Below are 21,272 nucleotides of genomic sequence, written 5' to 3'. Positions count from 1 at the left end.
TTCACAAAGGCACCAACACATGCATCACCTCACCCAGCCACTCTGAACCTCCATTCAGATACAAACGCCCTCCTCCGACCCAGACAGGTGCCCACCCACAGGCCCCCCCAGATTCGGCTCCCCACCCCCTTCCTGTCTTGCACCTTTATTGGGATCCATCTGCTTCCGGGGACACTCTCCCTTCTTCAGTGTGACGTCATCTATGGCGATATCCCCCAGGTAGCCTGAGCCTCGAACCCCCTCAAAAATAATCTGGGGTGGAGTCAGAGAGCAGGGAGCGGAGGTTAGGGAGGTTCTGCACCAGAGGCCCCCTACTCCTTCCCCTCAGTCTTCCTGGAAGCACCCCTATACCCTGCCTGCTTTCCTCCTTGGCTCCCAGGAACAAGCACAGGGTCTTCCTAAGTGCCTCCTGGCCAGAGCGACGGCCCAAGGGCTGGGGGAGCCTGGGAGGGGCCTCTGGGCCCAGTGGACTCACCTGGAAGGGCCCGCCGGGGTTGATGGGCACATGGGCCTGCTGCCACACATTGCCCTTATTGCCACTGAGGGACCAGGCGTGCGTGTCCAGGGCCCCTTTGTTCCGGGACCGCACCAGGAGGTTGAGGGAGCCTGTGGTGAGTGTGAAGACAGGGGGGCAGTGAGGTCTGGACAAGGGCACCTTACCCTTCCACATTCACCAACGCCCCCTCTCCACAGCACTGTCCCCGTTGGATAGGACCTTCTCCCATCGCTGACTGGTTCATTGTCCCATTATCCCAGGGGGGACCTCAACATGGGAAAGAGAGAAGACGGCAGCAGGGCTTCAGTTCATCAGGACAATTTGCACATTTTCTTTCCTTTCTTCCCTTCCTTCCTAATCAGCTAATCCCCCTATCCCTGACACACACACACACACACACACACACACACACACACACACCACCCTTCCCCCTCTGGGAAGGGACAACAAGGGAGTTGTCCCAGGGCAGTGAGGCCTATGTCTGAGCACAGAGCAGGATTCCCAAAGTGCACAATGCATACCCCTGGTGGTACCTGGAACGTGATTTCTGGAGGTACAGGAACAGACTTTAAATTTTTAATACTCAGGGTGTGGGGGGTGAGCGAAATGAGTGACGGGAGTCAAAAGGTACAAACTTCCAGTTATAAAAGAAATAAGTCCTGGGGATGTAATGTACAGCATGGTGATTATAGTTAATAATACTGTTATTTGCTAAGAGAGTTTTCATCACAAGAAACAAAATTCAGTAACTATGTATGGTAACGGATGTGAACTAAATTTATCGTGGTGATCATTTTGCAATATATACAAATATCGAACCATTATGTTGTACACTTGAACCTAATATAAGGTTGCATGTCAATTACACCTCAATAAAAAAATGTTAATACTTATATGTATGTTTTAAGAGGTGAATAAAGCTAGCCCTTCAAACCCACGATTTCTCTAATGTTGATGCTTAGGACAAAGCTAAGAAAAAAAAGAGTGAGTTAATTTAAAGAAGGATATCAGCATATGTGCTACATAGCTGTGGTAAAAGTAGCAAAAGTGAAATTCTGGAGGTATTAGCCTGTGGGTGCTGAGCCTGTCTGCCCACAGCCACAGGGGCCTGGAATTCGGGAGGTGCTGAGGGGTACTGGGAGAGAAGGAGGGGATCGAGGCTTGGCTAGGAGGGCGCAGGCAATGTCAGTGCCCCCTCCCGGTGTTTCCAGCCCACCTCGAGCCCCTGGTGATGTGAAAGACCTGACTTGGAGGGAAGGGGAATCAATCTTAGATGGCGCCTTGTGGCTGGCATTTCCATGGCACTGCCCACAGACAAAGCCACACCATCTGTGACACCAGATAGACAGACCCCTGGTGGGGGAGAGCCACCAAATGTTACCTGCCTAAGACGAAAGGAGTTGGCTTGGACCAAGGAGAGTCAGCGAGACACAGAGTCTGGGGACAGCTGGTGCCCAGAGCTGGTGGAGTCGGGGGGGAGGGGAGAGGAGGGACCAAGACAGCAAGAAACACCCCTCTCCCCAGCAGTAGACCCAGGCCTGGGTGAGGCGCTCACCAAAGGTTCAAGGCACGTGGGGGACCCTCACCAGCCAATGGGGCCATGAGAGGGCTGCAACCCGTGCCCAGGGGGCCAGGAGGTGCCACATTGGCTTAGGCAGGGCCCAAGCCCCAATGTCTTTCGGGCTCCCCACCAACCCCAAAGGGACCTCTCTCTCTCTTCCTCCTCTTGGAAATCCTCCCCCGTTCTGATCCCCCTGGGGTCCAGCCTCAATCCCCATAGCTTTTCTTCCTCCTCTCCCACCCTGCCCCAAGGACTCTAATGAGGGAACCCCACCTTTCACCGCTCAAACAAAAATTGAATTTCTGCCCCCATCAGCTCCAAGATGTCCCCTGCTTCCTGACAGCCTTTCACCAAGGTCAGAACCTTCAACCTCCCTTAAGGGAGGGCCTGCTCACTACATTCTTCTCTACCTTCCTCGCCACCTCCAAAGCCAACGTGGACATACTCCAGCTTTCCAGCCTCTGGGCTTTTGCTCAGGCTGTTCCCCCTGCTTGAGATGCTCCCCTGGCCAAATCCTTTTCATGCTTCGAGGCCTCTCTGAAACATCACCTCCTCCAAGAAGTCTTCCCAGGCTTGTGCTGGGACCCCTCTGTCCTTACTGTGAACTCCAAGTCCTTAAACTGCAGCTCCCCGTGCCCAGACCACCCTGCTCTGTAGTGTGGCAGTTATAGGAATTCATATCTTCCCTCCCTATTTGACTCCTTGAGGGAAAGTCTCCGTCAAATTCCTATCCCTTCTCAATATTTAAATGCTGAATAAAGAACTTTCCATGACTGTCATCAGGAGTGAAGAAGGACTTTCATAGAATCTCAGGGTGAGAAGTTACCTCAGGGTTCATCAAGCCCAGACCGCCCTATCATTCATTCATTATTCATTCAACTAATTGAGCACCGCTAGGTGCCAGGGACTGTTCTAGGCACTAGAGATACATCCGTGAATAAGACAAAGACCCCTGCCCGCCTGGAGCTTAGACTCTCTTGGTGATGCGCATTATAAAGAAAATAATGCAGGGCAAGAGACAGAGGCGTATTTTAGATAGGGCTGTCAGGGGCCTCTCTGAGGACACCTGAATGAAGGGAGGAGAAGAACGTTCCAGGCCACGGGAACATCATGAGCAAAGGCCTCTAAAGCAGGAAGCTGCCTCAGTCTTTAAGGAAAAGAGTGTGCTCCAGCTAAGCGGAGTGGAGGCGGTGCGGGGGAGTGGCAGAGAATGAGGTCAGAGAAGTAGGCAGGGCTGGGTCAGGTATGGGAGGCCTGGAGAAGATGGTGATGGAAGAGGACAGAGCAGGTGAGTAACATGACCTGGGACAGGGGTCCCCCCCACAGCATCCCTGCCAGACAGTCCTCTTGTCCAGGGACAGAATAGCCCACTCCTGTGCTGGGCAGATCTGATGCCAACAGGGTCTTCCTCAGGTAGAATTCAAATCCGCCTCCTCCAGGAAGCTTTCACTGACTGGTGTTTGTTCTACCCCCTGGGGACATTGAGCAAACTCTGTAGCACAGACTGCTCCCTCAGGGCTTTCTCTGCATCCCAGCTCATAAGGCCTAATCTCCCAGGGTTCTGCTGGACCCAGCTGGGTCCCCAGAGCCCCTCCTAAGCTGAGGATAAAGTGACCAACAGTCCTGGTTTGCCTGGGATGTGGGACTTTTGGTGTTAATAGTGGGAAAAGCTGGGGTAAACCAGAATCCGTCTGAATTGGTTACTCCAGCTGGAGAAGCCTGATGGAAATGAGAGGGCTGGGCAAGGCAGTCCTAGTCACCCACCCCACCTATCCCACAGGCATGAAGCTTCTCATGAAGTCCAGACCCAGCCACAGGCGAACTGGTCTGTGTGGATAGCCTGGGGGACCCCAATGGATGCATTCTAGTTTATCAGTTCAGCTTGACCCATCACTCAAGCTGCAGAGATCTCTCCATAATGGGCCTTTAGGTCTACTCTTGCTTAAAGTCCCTTCCTCTGCTGTGCAGCTGAGGAAAACAATGAAGCCTCTGGGGCCTGATAAGGCATGATTACCGAGACGTTCGATTCAGAGGGAAAAGCCAGGCACAGACCAGCGTGTGTAAAATGGGGGGGAATAAAATATATATGTAGTGGAGGGGCAATATATAATGATAAAAGGGACACTCCACCAAGAAGACATATCACTTTTAAATATATATGCACCCAATACAGGAGCACCAAGGTACATAAAGCAACTATTAACAAACCTAAAAGGAGATATTAACAACAACACAATAATAGGAGGGGATCTTAACACCCCACTCTCATCAAGGGACAGATCACCCAGACAGAAAATAAATAAGGAAATAATGGACCTAAACGAAAAACTAGATGAGATGGACTTAATAGACATATACAGAGCACTCCATCCAAACATAGCAGATTACACATTCTTCTCAAGCATGCGTGAAACCTTCTCAAGAATAGACCATATGTTGGGAAACAATGCATGCTTATATAAATTTAAGAAGATTGAAATCACAACAAGCATCTTTTCAGACCATAATGCCATGAAGTTAGAAATCAAGTACAAGGGAAAAAACCAGGAAAGTGACAAAGCTGTGGAGACTCAACAACATGCTACTAAACAACCAATGGATCATTGATGAAATTAAAGGAGAAATCAAAGCATATCTGGAGACAAACGAAAATGAAAATACACCGTACCAACTCATATGGGATGCAGCAAAAGCGGTCCTGAGAGGGAAACTCATAGCAATACAGGCCCACCTTAACAAACAAGAAAAAGCCCAAATAATCAATCTCAAACTACGCCTAACAGAATTATAAAAAGAAGAACAAAAAAAGCCTAAAGTCAGCATAAGGAGGGAAATAATAAAAATCAGAGCAGAAATAAATGAAATTGAAATAAAAAAAAACAGTAGAAAGGATCAATGAAACAAAGAGCTGGTTCTTTGAGAAGATAATCAAAATTGACAAACCCTTAGCCAAACTCACCAAGAAAAAAAGAGAGAAGGCTCAAATAAATAAAATTAGAAATGAAAAAGGAGAAATTACAACAGATACCACAGAAATACAAAAGATTATAAGAGAATACCATGAAAAACTATATGCAAACAAATTGGACAATCTAGAAGAAATGGATAAATTTCTAGACTCATACAACCTCCCAAAACTGAATCAAGAAGAAATAGAGAACCTGAATAGACCAATCACAAGTAAAGAGATTGAAACAGTAATCAAAAACCTCCCAAAAAATAAAAGTCCAGGACCAGATGGCTTCTCTGGAGAATTTTACCAAACATTCAAAGAAGACTTAATACCTATCCTTCTCAAACTATTCCAAAAAATAGAGGAAGATGGAACACTTCCCAACACATTCTACGAGGCCAACATCACCTTGATACCAAAGCCAGGCAAAGACAATTCTAAAAAGGAAAACTACAGACCAATATCCCTGATGAACATAGGTGCAAAAATCCTCAACAAAATATCGGCAAACCGAATACAGCAACACATTAAAAAGATCATACATCATGACCAAGTGGGATTTATACCAGGACACAGGGATGGTTCAACATCCACAAATCAATCAATGTGATACATCACATTAACAAAATGAGGAATAAAACCCATATGATCATCTCAATCGATGCAGAGAAGGCACTTGACAAGATCCAACACCCATTTATGATAAAAACTCTCAACAAAATGGGTATAGAAGGAAAGTACCTTAACATAATAAAGGCCATATATGACAAACCCACAGCCAACATCATACTCAGTGGGGAAAAACTGAAAGCCATCCTCTGAAAATAGGGACAAGACAAGGGTGCCCACTCTCGCCACTCTTATTCAACACAGTACTGGAGGTTCTGGCCAGAGCAATTAGGCAAGAAAAAGGAATAAAAGGAATCGAAATAGGCAACAAAGAAGTGAAACTCTTGCCGTTTGCAGATGACGTGATCTTATATATAGAAAATCCTAACGAATCCATTGGAAAACTATTAGAAATAATCAACAACGACAGCCAAATGGCAGGATACAAAATCAACTTACAGAAATCAGTTGCATTTCTATATACCAATGACGAACTAACAGAAAGAGAACTCAAGAAGACAATCCCATTTACAATTGCAACAAAAAGAATAAACTATCTAGGAGTAAATTTAACCCAGGAAGTGAAAGACCTATACAATGAAAACTATAAGACATTATTAAGTGAAATCAATGATGACATAAAGAAATGGAAAAATATTCCATGCACTTGGATTGGAAGAATAAACATAGTTAAAATGTCCATACTACCTAAAGCAATCGACAGATTCAATGCAATCCCAATCAGAATCCCAAGGACATTCTTCACAGAAAGAGAACAAAGAATACTAACATTCCTATGGGGCAACAAAAGACCCCATATAGCTAAAGCAATCCTGAAAAAGAAGAACAAGGCTGGAGGCATCACAATCCCTGACTTCAAAACATACTACAAAGCGATAGTAATAAAAACAGCATGGTACTGGTACAAAAACAGACACACAGATAAATGGAACAGAATTGAAAGCCCAGAAATAAAACATCATATCTATGGCCAGCCAGCTAATTTTTGACAAAGGAGCTAAGGACATACAGTAGAGAAAGGAAAGTCTCTTCAATAAATGGTGCTGGGAACACTGGACAGCCACTTGCAAAAGAATGAAAGTAGACCATCTTCTTTTGCCATACACAAAAATTAACTCAAAATGGATCAAAGACCTGAAGGTGAGACCTGAAACTATAAAACTCCTGGAAGAAAATACAGGTAGTACACTACTCGTCATCAGCCATAAAGGGATCTTTTTGAATTCCATGTCTACTCAGACAAGGGAAACAAAAGAAAAAATAAACAAGTGGGACTTCATCAGATTAAAGAACTTCTACAAGGCAAATGAAACCAGGATCAAAATGAATAGGGAACCCACCAGGTGGGAAAAAATATTTGCAAACCATATATCTGACAAGGGATTAATCTCCATAATATATAAAGAACTCACACAACTGAATAACAAAAAAACAAACAACCCAATCAAAAAATGGGCAGAGGAAATGAACAGACACTTCTCCAAAGAAGATATACAGATGGCCAATAGGCACATGAAAAGATGCTCAACATCACTAATCATCAGGGAAATGCAAATCAAAACCACACTAAGATATCATCTTACACCCGTTGGAATAGCTATAATCACCAAGACAAAAAACAACAAATGCTGGAGAGGCTGTGGAGAAAGGGGAACCCTAATCCACTGCTGGTGGGAATGCAAACTGGTGCAGCCTCTACAGAAAACAGTATGGAGATTCCTCAAAAAATTAAAAATAGAAATACCCCATGATCCAGCTATCCCACTAGTGGGTATCTACCCAACAAACCTGAAATCAACAATCCAAAGAGGCTTATGCACCCCTATGTTCATCGCAGCATTATTCACTACAGCCAAGATGTGGAAGCAACCCAAGTGTCCCTCAACTGATGATTGGATAAAGAAGATGTGGTATATATATACCATGGAATACTACTCAGCCGTAAAAAAAGACAAAATTGTCCCATTTGCAACAACATGGATGGACCTGAAGGGTATTATGTTAAGCGAAATAAGCCAGAAAGAGAAAGACAAACAGTGCATGCTTTCACTCACATGTGGAAGATAAACCAACACACGGACAGATAGAACTGTTTAGTGGTTACCAGGGGCTAACTAGGGGAGTGGGGGTGGGCACAAGGGGTGGAGGGATGCACTTATATGGTGACTGATAAACAATAATGTACAACAAAAATTTCACAATAAAAAAAGAAAAAATATATATATGTAGTGGTTTCTATATGCATAAAGTTTTTCTGGAAATTTGCCTCTGTGGAGGGGCTCTAGGTGGCAGCAGGACTGGGATGGAGGGGGACTTTCATTATGCACCTTTTGTACCTTTCGACCTAGCAAAACACATTACCTTTCCCATAAATATGTAAACAAACAAATAAATAAATAAAAATTTAAAATATTGTCACTTCCTCACTGGAGTCTTCCATAACCAGGCCCCCAGAGTCGGTCAGGTCTGGGGGCTGACCCCTGGTAACAGGTCCCTGTTACCAGCTGTCTTGGCCCTGTCCTGCTGCTGCAGACATGTGTCACGGTGGTCACTAAATCCTATTTGCTGCAATTAGTTACTGAATGTCTGTCTCTCCCACTTGACTGTAGGTGCCACGAGGACGGGGAACTTGTCCATCCTGTTCACTGCAGCAGCTCATACCTGGCACCGAGCAGGGGCTCTGGAAGTGATGGCTGACCTGATGAGTTCACTGATTCATGCAACACTCCTACCAGTGCCATCTCTTCCCAAAGGGCATTCCTTAGGGTCATGCCCACACATAGGAAGCAGGACTTCCTCTCACTGCTCACAAAGCAGCACCCTTCCAACCCTGTGTTTAGGGCTTGGGAGAGTCAGACAGACTTGGGTTGCTGTGTGGTCTTGGCCAAATGCTTAACCTCTCTGATTTATATGGTAACATCCTTCACCTGGTGGTTGTGAGGGTTAATGAGACCACAGATGTAGAGCACTCAGGATGTCACCTGGCACCTGGCAGGCACTCAATACATGCAACCTCTTAGCCATCTTCTTTATCCCCTCCAAAGACTTCCATCTCATCCTGCTGGAGCTGTTTTCTTTGCAGACTCAGGAAGCCTTGATCATCCCAAAACCACAGACAAGCTGCCTCGGGACTTCCCCCCTTGCCCAGATTCTGTTCACACCCCCCACAAGGATCTGTGACTCAGCCAAGTTGGGAAGCCCAGGCCTCACGTGTGCCAGCCCCCGGCCTCCTGTAGACCCCTCTCCTCCCAGCCCCAGCACACACTCAGGCAGACTACCTGGTCCCCCGACTCACCGATGTGCTTCCCATACATGTGGTAGAAGAAGGAGACGCAGTAGAACTTGGCGCTGGCGTTGTAGAGGGGACTCACCAGCCGCGCACGGTCCCCCAGCTCCCGGGGCCTTGACGTCTCAATGAACATGTAGTAGCCTGCAGGGAAGGGGGAGATGTGCCAACAGCCTCCTCTTCACCCCACCCAGGCCTCTTTCCACCCGATTCCTTCTCTACCTTAGCCTCAGCTGTCTGAATCCCAGGCGCCTCACCCCATCCCACCCTGTTCTCCCTGCCGCACAGCACAGGAGTCCGGGCCGTGTGCATGAGTCCTTAGCTCCACTGCAGTTCCTCTTCTTCCTGATCCTCTCAGGACACAGCTGTCTCCCCTCAGACTGGGGCTCCCTGAGGGCAGGGCTGTGTCTCCCCCTCAGACTGGGGCTCCCTGAGGGCAGGGCTGTGTCTCCCCCTCAGACTGGGGCTCCCTGAGGGCAGGGCTGTGTCTCCCCTCAGGGGCCCCCTGAGGGCAGGGCTGTGTCTCCCCTCAGACTGGGGTCCCCTGAGGGCAGGGCTGTCTCCCCTCAGACTGTGGCCCCCTGAGGGCAGGGCTGTGTCTCCCCTCAGACTGGGGCTCCCTGAGGGCAGGGCCGTCTCCCCCTCTGACTGGGGACCCCTGAGGACAGGGCTGTGTCTCCCCCTCAGACTGGGGCTCCCTGAGGACAGGGCTGTGTCTCCCCCTCAGACTGGGGCTCCCTGAGGGCAGGGCTGTGTCTCCCCCTCAGACTGGGGCTCCCTGGGGCTAGACCCCTCCCTGAAGCAGTCCTCCATTCCTAGCAGCAGGCCATGTCCTCACCCTCTGGGGTGCCAGTGATGTCAGTGGGGGGACCGGTGTTGGGAGAACGTTTGGGGTTCTGGGTAAGGGCATTCTGCCGTGTCCAGTCAAAGTTGTCTGTCAGGTCCTGGGTGTAGCCACAGATCTTCTCATCCTCAAAGTGGCAGGTGTTGTCTGCATTGGGGCGGGGGGTGTGGGTGAGAAAGAGGTCAGCCTCCTCAGGCCCTCCAGTTCTGTTTCACCCTCCTGGCTCCCCCTGAGGCAGCTCCCCAGCATCCAAGCAGTGGGCCCAGGATTCCAGGGTTTGAGACACCAGGCAGTGGAGCCCCTGACAAATCTGTTCCTGTAACAGGACTTAACCATTTTTGTGCCACAGACCCTTCTGGCATCTAGTGAAGTTAAGGACCTCCTCTCAGAATAATGATTTTCGATGCATAAAATGAAATACACAGGGTTACAAAGGAAATCAATTATATTGAAACACAGTTGTCAAAATATTTTTTTAAATGTGTGATATAATAATGTGGGCTTCTTTATTATCTAATAAAATCGCAAGATCTAGTATTAGGTCTAACAACTACCACAGTTTTGAAATACTAATGACTGTAAATGGTATTTAGAGATGCTGCAACAACTTCAAGTGACGTGAGAACATCGGATTTCTCCTGATGACAAAGTCATGGGCAGCAATTACACTACTGTAGTTAGTTGCCGACATTCATTACTGAAGGAGATGTTAAATTTCCACTAGAAGTTAGGGAAAATAAAGAAGTAATTGTATGCCCTTCTAGGTTCCAGGTTCATGACCCTGAATTCTACACACAGATCCTTTGGGGGGGGTCCATGGATCTCAGATTGAGGATCCCTGCCCCAGGGAACAGGGGATGTGGATTAGCCTGGCCCCTCCATTTTTCTTGTGGGGACAGTGAATGGTGCTGAGTGAGGATGAAAGGCCCTGAGTTAGAGATGTCCCTCCTACTCCACCCCTGTCCCCTGCCTTTAAGCCCCAAAATAAATCCTGGATGCAAACATCTCCAAGTCCAGCCCTGCTCCTTTCTGCTTCTCCTTCCAGTTGCTGGTCTCCACCCCATTTTCTCTCTGGGTATCTCTTGGGGTCCCTTCCTCCCACCAGAGGAGCCCTTGTGTCCCTAAAGGGAAGGGGAGTTGGGGGCGGGGGGTGTCTCACCTGACAAGTTGGGAGAGTTGATGGCTGAGAAAGCAAGCAGGAAAACCAGTCAGAACTAAGGTATGGGACTATGCAGAGGGTACCCAGCCTTGGGACCAGGGGACAGGGTCCCCAGAGCCAGGACTGGGAGCCAGAGGGGCCTGAGCTGCAGTGACAGGGTAGGACACTGCACAGTGGGGAGCCCCAAGCTCAGGAACCACATGGGGAGGGTGGAGGGGGTTCCCTGGGCATGAGATGGACCCACCCTTCCCACTGCCACCACCACCTACGCTCCGTGTAGTGGATGATGCGGGAGGCCACGTCACCAGCCCCGAAGGTGGTGTAGGGCATGAGGCGGACCTCGTAGCTGTGGGGCACGCGGAGGTCCGTCAGGATGTACTCCAGCAGCTGTCCCTTCTCCACGCGCCGCACTGGGATGGCCTTCACCACGGCGTTGTGCTGATTCAACTGCAGACACAGGGAGTTCCCAGATGCCCAGCAGGCCACGCCCCCACCAGAGCACCAGCCCAGACCCTGGTGTGACTTGGGGGTGGGGGTGGTCAGTGTCGGGCAGCGGAAAGAGCAAAGGACTAGGAAGCCTGGCCCTCGGTTTCCTCATCTGTGAGACTGGACAATCACCCCTTCCATGCCTCCCTCCCAGGGCTGTCAATAGTAAGTGATAGCAGCACATACTGAACAAGTAACGTGTGCTGGGCACCGTTTAAAGCGACTTGCCATTATTAACTCATTTAAGCCTCAGAATAACCACCCTATGAGTGGTGGTTTATAATTACTCTATGGGGTATACTCTATAGAGTATAATTAGTCCCATTTTACAAATAAGGAAACTGAGGCCAAACAGATGTAGCTTGTCCAAGCTCATACAAAGCTGGATTCTGGCGTAGGCACACTCTTACCCTCCACACCAACTGCCCCTTAGGCTGGGCAGAACCCCACGAAATCAGACTGGACACGAGACTAGCATAGCAGCTCTGGCCTTGCATTCTAGAAACTCTGTTGGATGAGACTGACCCCTGGCCTTCAGCTCCTGACCCAAGATTAGATTCTATGCTTTATAAGTGGCTCTGCCCCCATCTCCCTGTATGAACCCAGCAGACCCTTGGGCTGTGCCCAGAGCATGGGTCCAGAAGGGACAAGTCCCTAGCGCCTCCTAGCTCCTGCTGCTGTCCCAGAACACCTTCTCCCTGGCTCTGAAGAGTTATTTATAAGAGAGTCAATGTGTTCAAGCCCTGTCCCCAACTCCTTCCCCTGGCTTGAGAAGCATTCCCAGGGTCAGCCTGCACCCAGGCCCCTGTCCCTCTTGGCCCACCTGGCGGACACTGAGTCTGTAGTTGAGCACAGGGTCGACGGCATCAGGCTCCCTCTGGGTCCACTGCAGCACGTAGGAGTAGTTCTTGGACAGCTTGTGGCTGCGGGTGGGGTTGGGGGTGTCGAAGTAAAACTCCGGGCTGTAGGCTTTGGCTGAGAGGGTGGGGAGGGGAGCATGGGGCCGTGGAGGGTGGGGGACGGGGAGAGACACAGAGAGAGGAGGCACGGGAGAGGGAGGCAGAAGAGGATGGAGTGGAACAGAAAGAGGGTATGGGGAGACAAGGAGAAAGGGCATATTGTGAGGAGTGGAGATGGTGGGAGAAGAGGAGATGGGGGAGGATGATGGGAGGGTAGGAGGGAAGATGGGAGATGGAGAAAAAGGAGATCGGGAATTCCAGGAGGTGGCATTGGTGAGAATGGAGAGGAAAGGACAAGGACAAGAAAGAGAAAAGGGACATTTGGGAAGACACAGAGAAGGGAAATTAGAGAAGACACAGGGAAAGAGGATTGGGGAAAAGGCATGAAAAGGGTCAGGATATTGAGGTAGAAGGAAGAGAAGAGAGAGGAGAGGGATAGAGAGAGGCAAAAAGGTGGGTAGACAGGGAAAGTGTGGGAGAACAGGGAAGAGGGGAAGGAGGTGGGAAATGTCACAGGGGCCTCTGGCTGGTAGGGCTGGGTGGGGTGGGGAGGGGCTGAGGAGGTGGCCAGTGACCTGTGGTCCTAGCCCCCTGCTGCTGAGTCAGGAGATCCAAACAAGAGCTAAAGGTGCCCCAGTCAGGCAGGCGCTGTGGGGAGAGCTGGGGGTACGGTGGAGTGGGGGACTAGCAAGCCTGGGGCTCTCCTCTGGGGCACTGCCACCAGCTTTGACAGGGAACTCACTCTCCCCGAAGGCAGGAAGAGAGAGGGGGGTTTGGCAATCCATCAGCCCCTCTCGGTTCCCCTCGGCCCTCATCCCGACCTACACCCCTTTCTGACCCACCCATGCCCATCTGCAACCCCAGGAGCCCACCCAGAATGACATGAAGAGATGGGGCACGGAGGGGCCTGAACCTCTAGGGTGACAGCTCCGGAAATGTGTGCTGGCTGGCCCAGCATCACCCACGACGTTCCAGAGAAGCTGGCGAGGGGCGTCTTCTCTCGCCTAAGCTACAGCTCAGGCCCCTCACATTGGACACGCCGCCACGAGACGAGGGGATTCCCCATCTGCAGCCTCTGGGGCTGAGATGGGGCGGTGCCCAGGGCTTAAGGGGGCGGGTCTAAACCTGGCATGGGCGGGGCCGGAGGGGGCGAAGCAATTCCTGCCAAGGGACCAGCTGCAAGCGGAGATCTGGGATTGGACGAGGCTGAAAGGGGTGGAGCCAATGCCTAATGTAGGCGGGGCACAGGCGTGGTATGGGTGGGCTCTTAAAGGGAAGGCCCCACACTTGGTGCTCGCGGGACTGGAGGGGAAAAGCCTGGCCTGGTGAAGGAGGAGCTTGAAAGGGGCGGGGCTGCAAGAGGCCAGGAAGGGGGCTGAGCTAAAAGGGGCGGGGCTTAGGACAGGTGTGGGCGGGCCTTGAAAGGGGAAGGCCTAGACCTGGAGTGGGCTTGAGTGGAGGGGACACGGCTGTAGGAGGAGGTCACAGTTGGACCCGGGAGGCATGGGCGGGTCTTGGAGAGGTAGGAGCCTACACTGGTGTAAGCGGGCTTGAAAGGGGCGGGGCCCAGGCCGGGAGTGGGCAGGGCCGGAGTTGGGGCGGAGCCTGGCCCCAGGTGGGCGTGGTTGGGTGGGGCTGGACTGAGGGGACGCTCACCCGAGACCTGGAAGAGGCAGGCCGCCGAGCCCACGTCGTTGGAGACGCTGCACTCGTAGCTGCCACTGCTGTCGCGGGTGACGGCGTCGAGGCGCAGCTCGGAGTGGTCAGGGGCCTCGGCGGGGACGGAGACGGCGGGCGGCGGAGGCAGCAGCTGCCCTTTGAAGCGCCACACGGCAGAGGCGATGCGCTGGGGGCTGCCTCGGAGCAGCGAGCAGCGCAGGAGCACGGGCCGACCCAGCGCCTGGCGCACATCCTGGGAGCTGGGCTCCACCTCCGGCGGGACTGGGGGTGGGGGCGGCAGTCAGCAGGGCCTCTCCTCACTCAGTGGGGTCTGAGGAGCGGCCCCATGGGGGGCGACGCACTCGTTCCTACTCCCGCGCCCCCCAGCGTGGAAGGGTCTCAGGGCAGATACACACTCGCAACACACTCATACAATAGCTACGCTTATCTCTCTCGGACCTGTAGATACCTACCCCCTCCAGCCACTCCCTCCAGCCATGCTTCCCAGACTGGGCCTCCACTCACGACTTAAATGGTTCCTACATCCCCCATGTAATGAAAGGCAGCATAATGTCGGGGTTTAGAGCATGATCCCTGGAGCTAGATGGCTTAGGTTCAAATCCCAGCCCTGCCTCTAACCAGCTGTGAAACCTGACGCATGTTACTTAACCTCTCTGTGACTCGGTTTTCCTATTTGTAAAAACGGGGGAATAATAGACACTATTCACAGCGCTGTGGAGGGTTAAATGAGTTAGTGCATTGAAATGTTTTAGAACAGTGCTTGGCACGTGGTGAGTTAACTCTTATCATTATACTGTCAGACACGGTGTGTTCCCTTGAACGTCCTTCCTCCCTCAAATCCCCATTCCCACCTGTCAAAACCAGTTATTTCTTGGCTCACTGGGTCCCTGGGAATGAAGATGGGAGGACACTTGATGGTGGAAGTACGACAAGAGTCACAGACCCCCGTGTCTTAGAGCACAGGGGTGTCAAGGAGGATTTAGGGGTATCAGCAGTAGGTGGAGGGGTTTTGTTGGACTGGGGTAAATAAAGCGGTTAAGAGGGGCAGGCCAGCCTGGGAACCGGGAGGGGCAGCTGGGAAGGTAGTCCGGGTGGGGCGGTGGGACTCACACTGCACGTTCAGCTGCACCTGGGCCTCGCGGGGACGCACGTTAAAGCCATTATAGCGAGCCGTCTGGCAGCGGTAGGTCCCACTCATGTCGCGGCTCACACGCTCCAGCCGCAGCTTGCCGTCTGGGGTCTCCTCCAGGGGCAGCCCCGAGGGCAGCAGCGCAGCCTCCTTGTCCACGCGGGACCAGAGCACCGGCGGCCGCGGCTTGCCGCGCACCTCGCACTGCAGCTCGGCGGGCGAGCCCTCGCGCACGGTCACCACGGCCCTGCCCTTGGGCACGCTGATGGTGGGCGGCACTGCAGGGGGAGGAGAGAAAAGGGAGGGAGAAGCGGGGTTAGAGCTCCCCCCCCCTCCACCTCTGCTCTGGGGCTTCTGTCTCTCTCCCCCTAGTGCAAGCCTCCCTTCCCCATCCCAGACATCCTGCAGACCCCTCAGTACCTCCAAAGCAGAACTCACCCAATCCTCTCCTGGGTCTCTACTTCAGGGTCTCCCAACTCAGACAGAGAGCCGAAGTCGTGCTGGCCTATCCCTTCTTTCCTCTTAGCCCCACTTTATTAAGTATTGGGGATTCCACCTTTGAAACAGTTTGGCAAAGTATCTCCTCTCTCAATCCCCTCTCTCCTGCCCACTGGCCCTGCTCTAGTTAAAGCCTCCATCTTCTCTTTCCTGGAGTGTTATCACAGACCACTAGTCTGTCCCCCAACATCCTTACCCTTTCTTCCAAAGTAATAGAGTATCTGGGTTTTAGCAGGGCACACAGCCAGAACAAAGACTATGTCTCCCAGGGTGCCTTATGGCTAGCTGTGGCCATGTGACTAAATTCTGGCCAATGGGATGTGTGGGAAAACAAGGGTTTTTAAAAGGAGAGGTGTGCCCCTCTTCCTCCTTCCTGCAGGCTGCAGTTGGAACCACCAGGGTGGGCGTAGGTCTCATGCTGAGGATGGAGTTACTGGACTAGCAAGACAAGAGGAGCCTGGGGCCCTGAGGACTTGGTAGAGCAGAGCCACCATTCCCGCCTGGACTGCTCACTCACATGACGAAGAAATACACATCTAGCTTGTTTAAGCCACTAGTATTTAGGGATTTTCTGTTATTCACAGCCAGACTTAATCCAACTCAACACATCGTCCAAATGGAGGGTCTTTTAAAGATTTCCATGGGTCCCATCCCACATCACATCAAAGAAATTAAAATGTCCTACATTAAATATAAATTGTCAATAACTCTACGAGGCATGCTGAGGTCCAGTTATCTAGTTACCATAATTTATACTCTGTAGACACTTACACATTTATTGGCTTTCATTTTGCAGTCTTCTCTTTGTATTCTGGAGCCAATTAACTTATTTTTCCAGGTCTAAACCATTTCCAGAGGCCCGTAAAAAGCTTCCATTCCCTAGGCATTCAAGGCTACGAGCCAAATGTAGGAAATGGCCCTGTGGCCCATTGATTTCCCTGTTTCTGAAACATCCCAGCTCCCAACCCTTCTGCACCTGCACTGCTAAAGTGTCCCCTGTTTTGAGGCTGCACTGCCCTCAGGTTAAAGCTCAAACTCCTTGGCTCTGCAGACAAGGCCCTCGTGCTCCAGCCTCTGCCACACCCAGCCTCATCTTCCCTCTCCCATCCTGTGTCCCAACTGTGGGATTCACTTGTAAGGAACACACTCCCTGGACACACCAAGTCTCATACACCTTGTAGGCTCGCCGTCCCTTCTCTCCTTCTGTATCCCCCCACCTAGCAAATGCTCACATGGAGCACGGCTCCTCTGAGGAGCCTTCCCTGGCGTCCCCACGCAGCCTGCTGCTCCTTCTCTCGTGTCCCCAGGATGCTCTGCAGACCCTGCCTTTAGCTCCTGTGTCCTACTTCTAAGGTCTGCCTTTCCATTTCCTGCCTTATCCCACCCCTTCCCCAACAGGTCTGTGTAGGCAGGGAGCTCTGAGCATGGGGCTGTGGCGTTCATGTCTAGGTCCCCAGCTCCTCGCCCAGGGCCTGGCACACAGCGATTTGCGAAACGGATTTGTGGAGTCTGGAGGCCTGGTCCACTCCCAAAGCTCAGCTCAGGTCGGTCTCCTTCTGGAAGGCTTTCCTGACCCCTCCAGCTTCACCTGGTCTCTCCCTGTGCAGATGTCAGGATGGGAGGGGCCTCCAAGGCCATCTGGTTCAATCTCTCACAGAGGGGAAACTGAGGCCTGGAGGGTTGAAGAGGCTTAGCCAAAGTCAGCCAACTCCTCAGTGCAAGGGGTGGGGCTGGAGATGAGATTCTAGGGACCCTCTCCAAAGTCATCCGCCCCAAACTCCTGCCATTCTCCAAGTATAAACCCTTCAGTGGTGGCTGAGAGCAAGCTCTGAAGTCAGACTGCCTGGGTTCGAATCCCAGCTCCCCCACTTATTCGTGTGTTACTTTAGGTAAGTTTCTTAAACCGTAAGCTAAACTCTGAGCCTAAGTTTCTTCATCTCTAAAAACTGAAAATAAACCATCTACCCCATAAGGTAAATCATGAAGGCAAATGGGATAAACAAAAAACCATCAGAACACATAGTAAACACTTAATAAATGTTAGCCATTATTATTTCATTATTGTTACTTATTGTTATTGGAATAAAGACCCAAATCCCCTGCATAATCTGGCCCCTATGACCTCTCCACTCTCATCTCACTCCATCCTCCCAACCACACTCTCCTTCCTTCAGTTCTCCAAATGGCCCTGCACTTTTTCCTCAGTGCCTTTGTGCATGCTGATTCCTTGGCCTGCCTTTCTCTTCCACCCTCCCTTGCTCTCCTTTGCCTAGTAAAATCCTGCCCCTCCGTCCGATTGCAGATCCAACGTTCTATCTTAGGAAACTCTTTCCCGACTCTCATGTATCACAGATTGCAGTGATATATTTATTTGTGAAACTCTCTGGAAAACGTTTGCCTTCCTACTTGGTTCAATGAGGGCAGAGCCTATTTTGCCCACCACTCTACTCCAGTGCCTAGCACAGTGCCTGGTATATAACAGGTGCTCAATAAATGTGTATGGCATGAACAAATGGTGTTGTCCTCACTCTGGCTTCCCTTTCCCTAGCTGCTGCCCCCACCTCCCCTCTGTGGGCCTCTCCAGCTCCCTCACACCTCCCCAATCCCCCTCCAGCTGCCCACCTGTCTCAGAGGAGATGTTGACCTCGACGCTCAGGTCGGGCACTGGTGCCCCTGGGAAGGACGCCACGCACAGGTAGGTGCCATAGTCGCTGAAATGCAGGTCAATGAGCTCTAGGCTGCTCGTGACGGCGGGCAACTCAGGGTCGTTTCTGGTCACCAGCAGCCTCTTGGACATGCGTGCTGGCTTGCCATTCTTGAACCACTGGTAGGTCACCTTCTCCTGGGGCACTGCATCCACATGGCACGACAGCTTCAGGTCCTGGCCCAGCTGTATGTTCTCACTCTCTTTGATCACATCTGGGGTGATCTGGAACGTGGCGTTCTTCATGGCTATGGGTGGATGGGGAGGGAAGGGTGGCTGGGGCTGGCCCAAAGCCAGGGGCCTATGTCTCACTCCCATCCAGATCCAGCTTCTCCCCTCGAACTGGCCCTCCTGGAGGTTGGGGGCTACAACTCCCCACCCCACCCCCAGGAAAACCATGACTTTGCTTGGAAATTGTTCTGCTTGCTCAGATGCCTTTTTTTTTTTTTCAGTTTTATTGAGAAATAATTGACATACAGATGTTTTTTTAAAAGTTCAAAGAAGCTGGCTGTAGAAAAGTGGGTTTAGTAATCCTTATAGCCACTGTTGACTGAAGATACACTCTGTGAGAGGCACTGTTCTAATTTACACAGGTCACTCATTTAACCCATCCCACAGCTTTGAGTGGGCACTTTATCGTTCCCATTTTACAAAGGAGGGAACTGAGGCTCAGACAGTTTAAGTAACTTGCCCAAAGGAGTAGCCAACCTCGAATTCAGACTCAGAGCCCACACTCTTAACCACTACACTGCTTTATCTTTATTCTTGTTTTAAACTTTGAATTTGCAAAATACAAATTTCGGAAGGATGCACCAGAATGTAATAGTGCTTCTATCTAGAGAATGGGGCTGAGGGTAATTAGGGGAAAATTTTAATTTGCACACTTTACCCTTTTGTGCTGTTTGGCTCTTTGCAACAAGTTTGTGCAATTTTTATAATAAAAGCCCAATACAATCATTTTACATCCAATTACATAAAAACACAAGAGTTTAGAAAGAAAAGGGTCTGGCCTCTTTAAAAGTCTGAATATTGTCTGATGTAAGCCAAGACTTATATAGAATTCTTAATATTTTGTGCTAATTGGACAGGACCCTAGTACAACAGCCATAAACCAGGACTGGGCTGAGCAAAGCAGGCTGTATGTCACCCTAAGAGGTGACCATAAGTATTTGATGTAAATTGCGATCTCATCAACCCAGGTTTTACAGGCCAAATGAAATCAAGTGGAGAAAAATCACCTTCTGATGGGAAAAGTACCATCAAAGGAAAAAGTAGTCATCAGATACAACAATCTGGCTGCTGTCTTTCTGGCTCTGATTAAGTAAAAAGCATAGAGACCTAGCTTCCTTTGTGAGAAGAGCCAGAGAGAGACGGTCGGTGAGAAATGAACAAAAAAGAGAGTCCATTTCATCAGAAGACTCTCAATTGAATTTGACAGAAGCTGTACTTTACTTTCAAGTGCTAAAGAGCTGGAAACAAGCCTGGATCTTTAAAAAATAAACAAACAGGGGCCAGCCCGGTGGCGTAGTGGTTAGTTTGTGCACTCCACTTCGGCAGCCCAGGGTTCGCTGGTTCGGATCCCAGGCGCTGACCTACGCACTGCTCATTAAGCCATGCTGTGGCAGCATCCCATACGCAAAACAGAGGAGGATGGGCACAGATGTTGGCTCAGGGCTAATTTTCCTCAGCGAAAAGAGGAAGATTGACAATGGATGTTAGCTTAGCGCCAATGTTCCTCACCAAAAAAATATACAAATAAATAAATAAACAAACAACCGAAAGCTGCACAAGCAGAAGAATTTAAAGTTTTCTCTTTAAAGCAGAGGAGCAAAGTCAAGATCACACTGAGCAGCTAATGGTAACAACTGAGGCTGAGGTTTAGTAAGGAAAAAGGAAAGTGTTTGTACTTCTTTAATCGGATTCCAAGTTTTCTATGATTTTTACACTTAGTAATTATCTTCAGACTCCCTGAAATGCTTTGCTAATAAAGATTTACTTATGAGGTACATGGAAATGTGTGTTATTTTCACTTTAATTCCGTTAATCACGTAGAAATCATTGTACAGGAAGAAAGCCAGGAAATGTCTCTTGAAGACTGGAATGTAACACATTTAGCTTTTTGCAACCTCAGTTTCCTAATCTAAAAAAATATATACATATAGGTAATCAACACCAGCCCTTCCTACTTCTTGGATTGTTGAGGTTATATTTGAAAATGCAGATTATAAATTGGAAATAACTTTATACAAATTTTAGTTCCGCCATCTGCTGGCAGACACCTGAATTGCAGGGAAATCAAAGTACCTGAACATGCCTCGTCAGCATGTCTCACCTACCAAAAGGAAGCCCAGTGCCCTTTTCCCATTTCATTGGTAGTTCCTGGAGGACAGGGACCCTGTCTGCCTTCCAAGTTCCCTCCCACCCCTCTGGAGGCACATACATCGCACCAGCAGGTTGACGGTCTTCTTGGCAGGGTTGCCCACATTGTTGGTGGCTGTGCAGTTGTAGTAGCCAGAGTCGCAGGCCTGCACTGAAGGGATGCTGAGGGTGCCACCCTGGGCCAGAGCACCCAGGGGCAGTGGGCCTGGCCCATGGGACCACTGCAGCTGGGGTAGGGGATCACCGCCTGTCAGCAGACACTGCACCGTCACATTCTCCCCAGGGTTCACCACCAGAGTTTCGTTCACAGACAGCTTCAGGGCTGGTGGTGCTAAGAGGACAAGGAGGTGGGGTCTTAGGGGACCGTGAGGCAGGGCTGGATGTAGGGGAAATGGGGTCAGGGAAGGACTAGGGGGAGAAGGGAGGGGACAAGGCAGGGAGCAGGCGGAGGGGAGGAGGGGACGCACTATCGGTGATGTGCCTAGAGTCCTGTGTGGGGTGGGGTAGT

The 21,272-nt window shown here is 50.5% G+C and overlaps 1 protein-coding gene across 3 annotated transcripts in view; it reads right to left on the bottom strand.

Moving 5' to 3' along the window:
* MDGA1 (MAM domain containing glycosylphosphatidylinositol anchor 1) overlaps positions 1–21,272 on the bottom strand; it is a 99,978-nt gene that overhangs the window by 41,121 nt on the left and 37,585 nt on the right. For all 3 annotated transcript variants that reach the window (XR_009222006.1, XR_009222007.1, XM_058554449.1), the window contains exons 6-16: positions 20,826–21,095; positions 18,304–18,633; positions 15,165–15,461; positions 14,031–14,315; positions 12,239–12,390; positions 11,199–11,376; positions 10,930–10,953; positions 9,765–9,917; positions 8,936–9,070; positions 476–606; positions 144–252 (exon numbers count right to left, since the gene is read on the bottom strand). Coding sequence is in view for 1 of the 3 variants with exons in the window: in XM_058554449.1 (XP_058410432.1) it covers positions 144–252; positions 476–606; positions 8,936–9,070; positions 9,765–9,917; positions 10,930–10,953; positions 11,199–11,376; positions 12,239–12,390; positions 14,031–14,315; positions 15,165–15,461; positions 18,304–18,633; positions 20,826–21,095 (2,064 nt within the window). In the remaining 2 variants the exon portion in view is untranslated. The remainder of the gene's footprint in view (positions 1–143; positions 253–475; positions 607–8,935; positions 9,071–9,764; positions 9,918–10,929; positions 10,954–11,198; positions 11,377–12,238; positions 12,391–14,030; positions 14,316–15,164; positions 15,462–18,303; positions 18,634–20,825; positions 21,096–21,272) is intronic.

Source organism: Diceros bicornis, chromosome 14 (assembly GCF_020826845.1).
Source record: "Diceros bicornis minor isolate mBicDic1 chromosome 14, mDicBic1.mat.cur, whole genome shotgun sequence".
NCBI lineage: Eukaryota > Metazoa > Chordata > Mammalia > Perissodactyla > Rhinocerotidae > Diceros > Diceros bicornis.
This window is presented reverse-complemented; position numbering and strand designations above follow the sequence as displayed.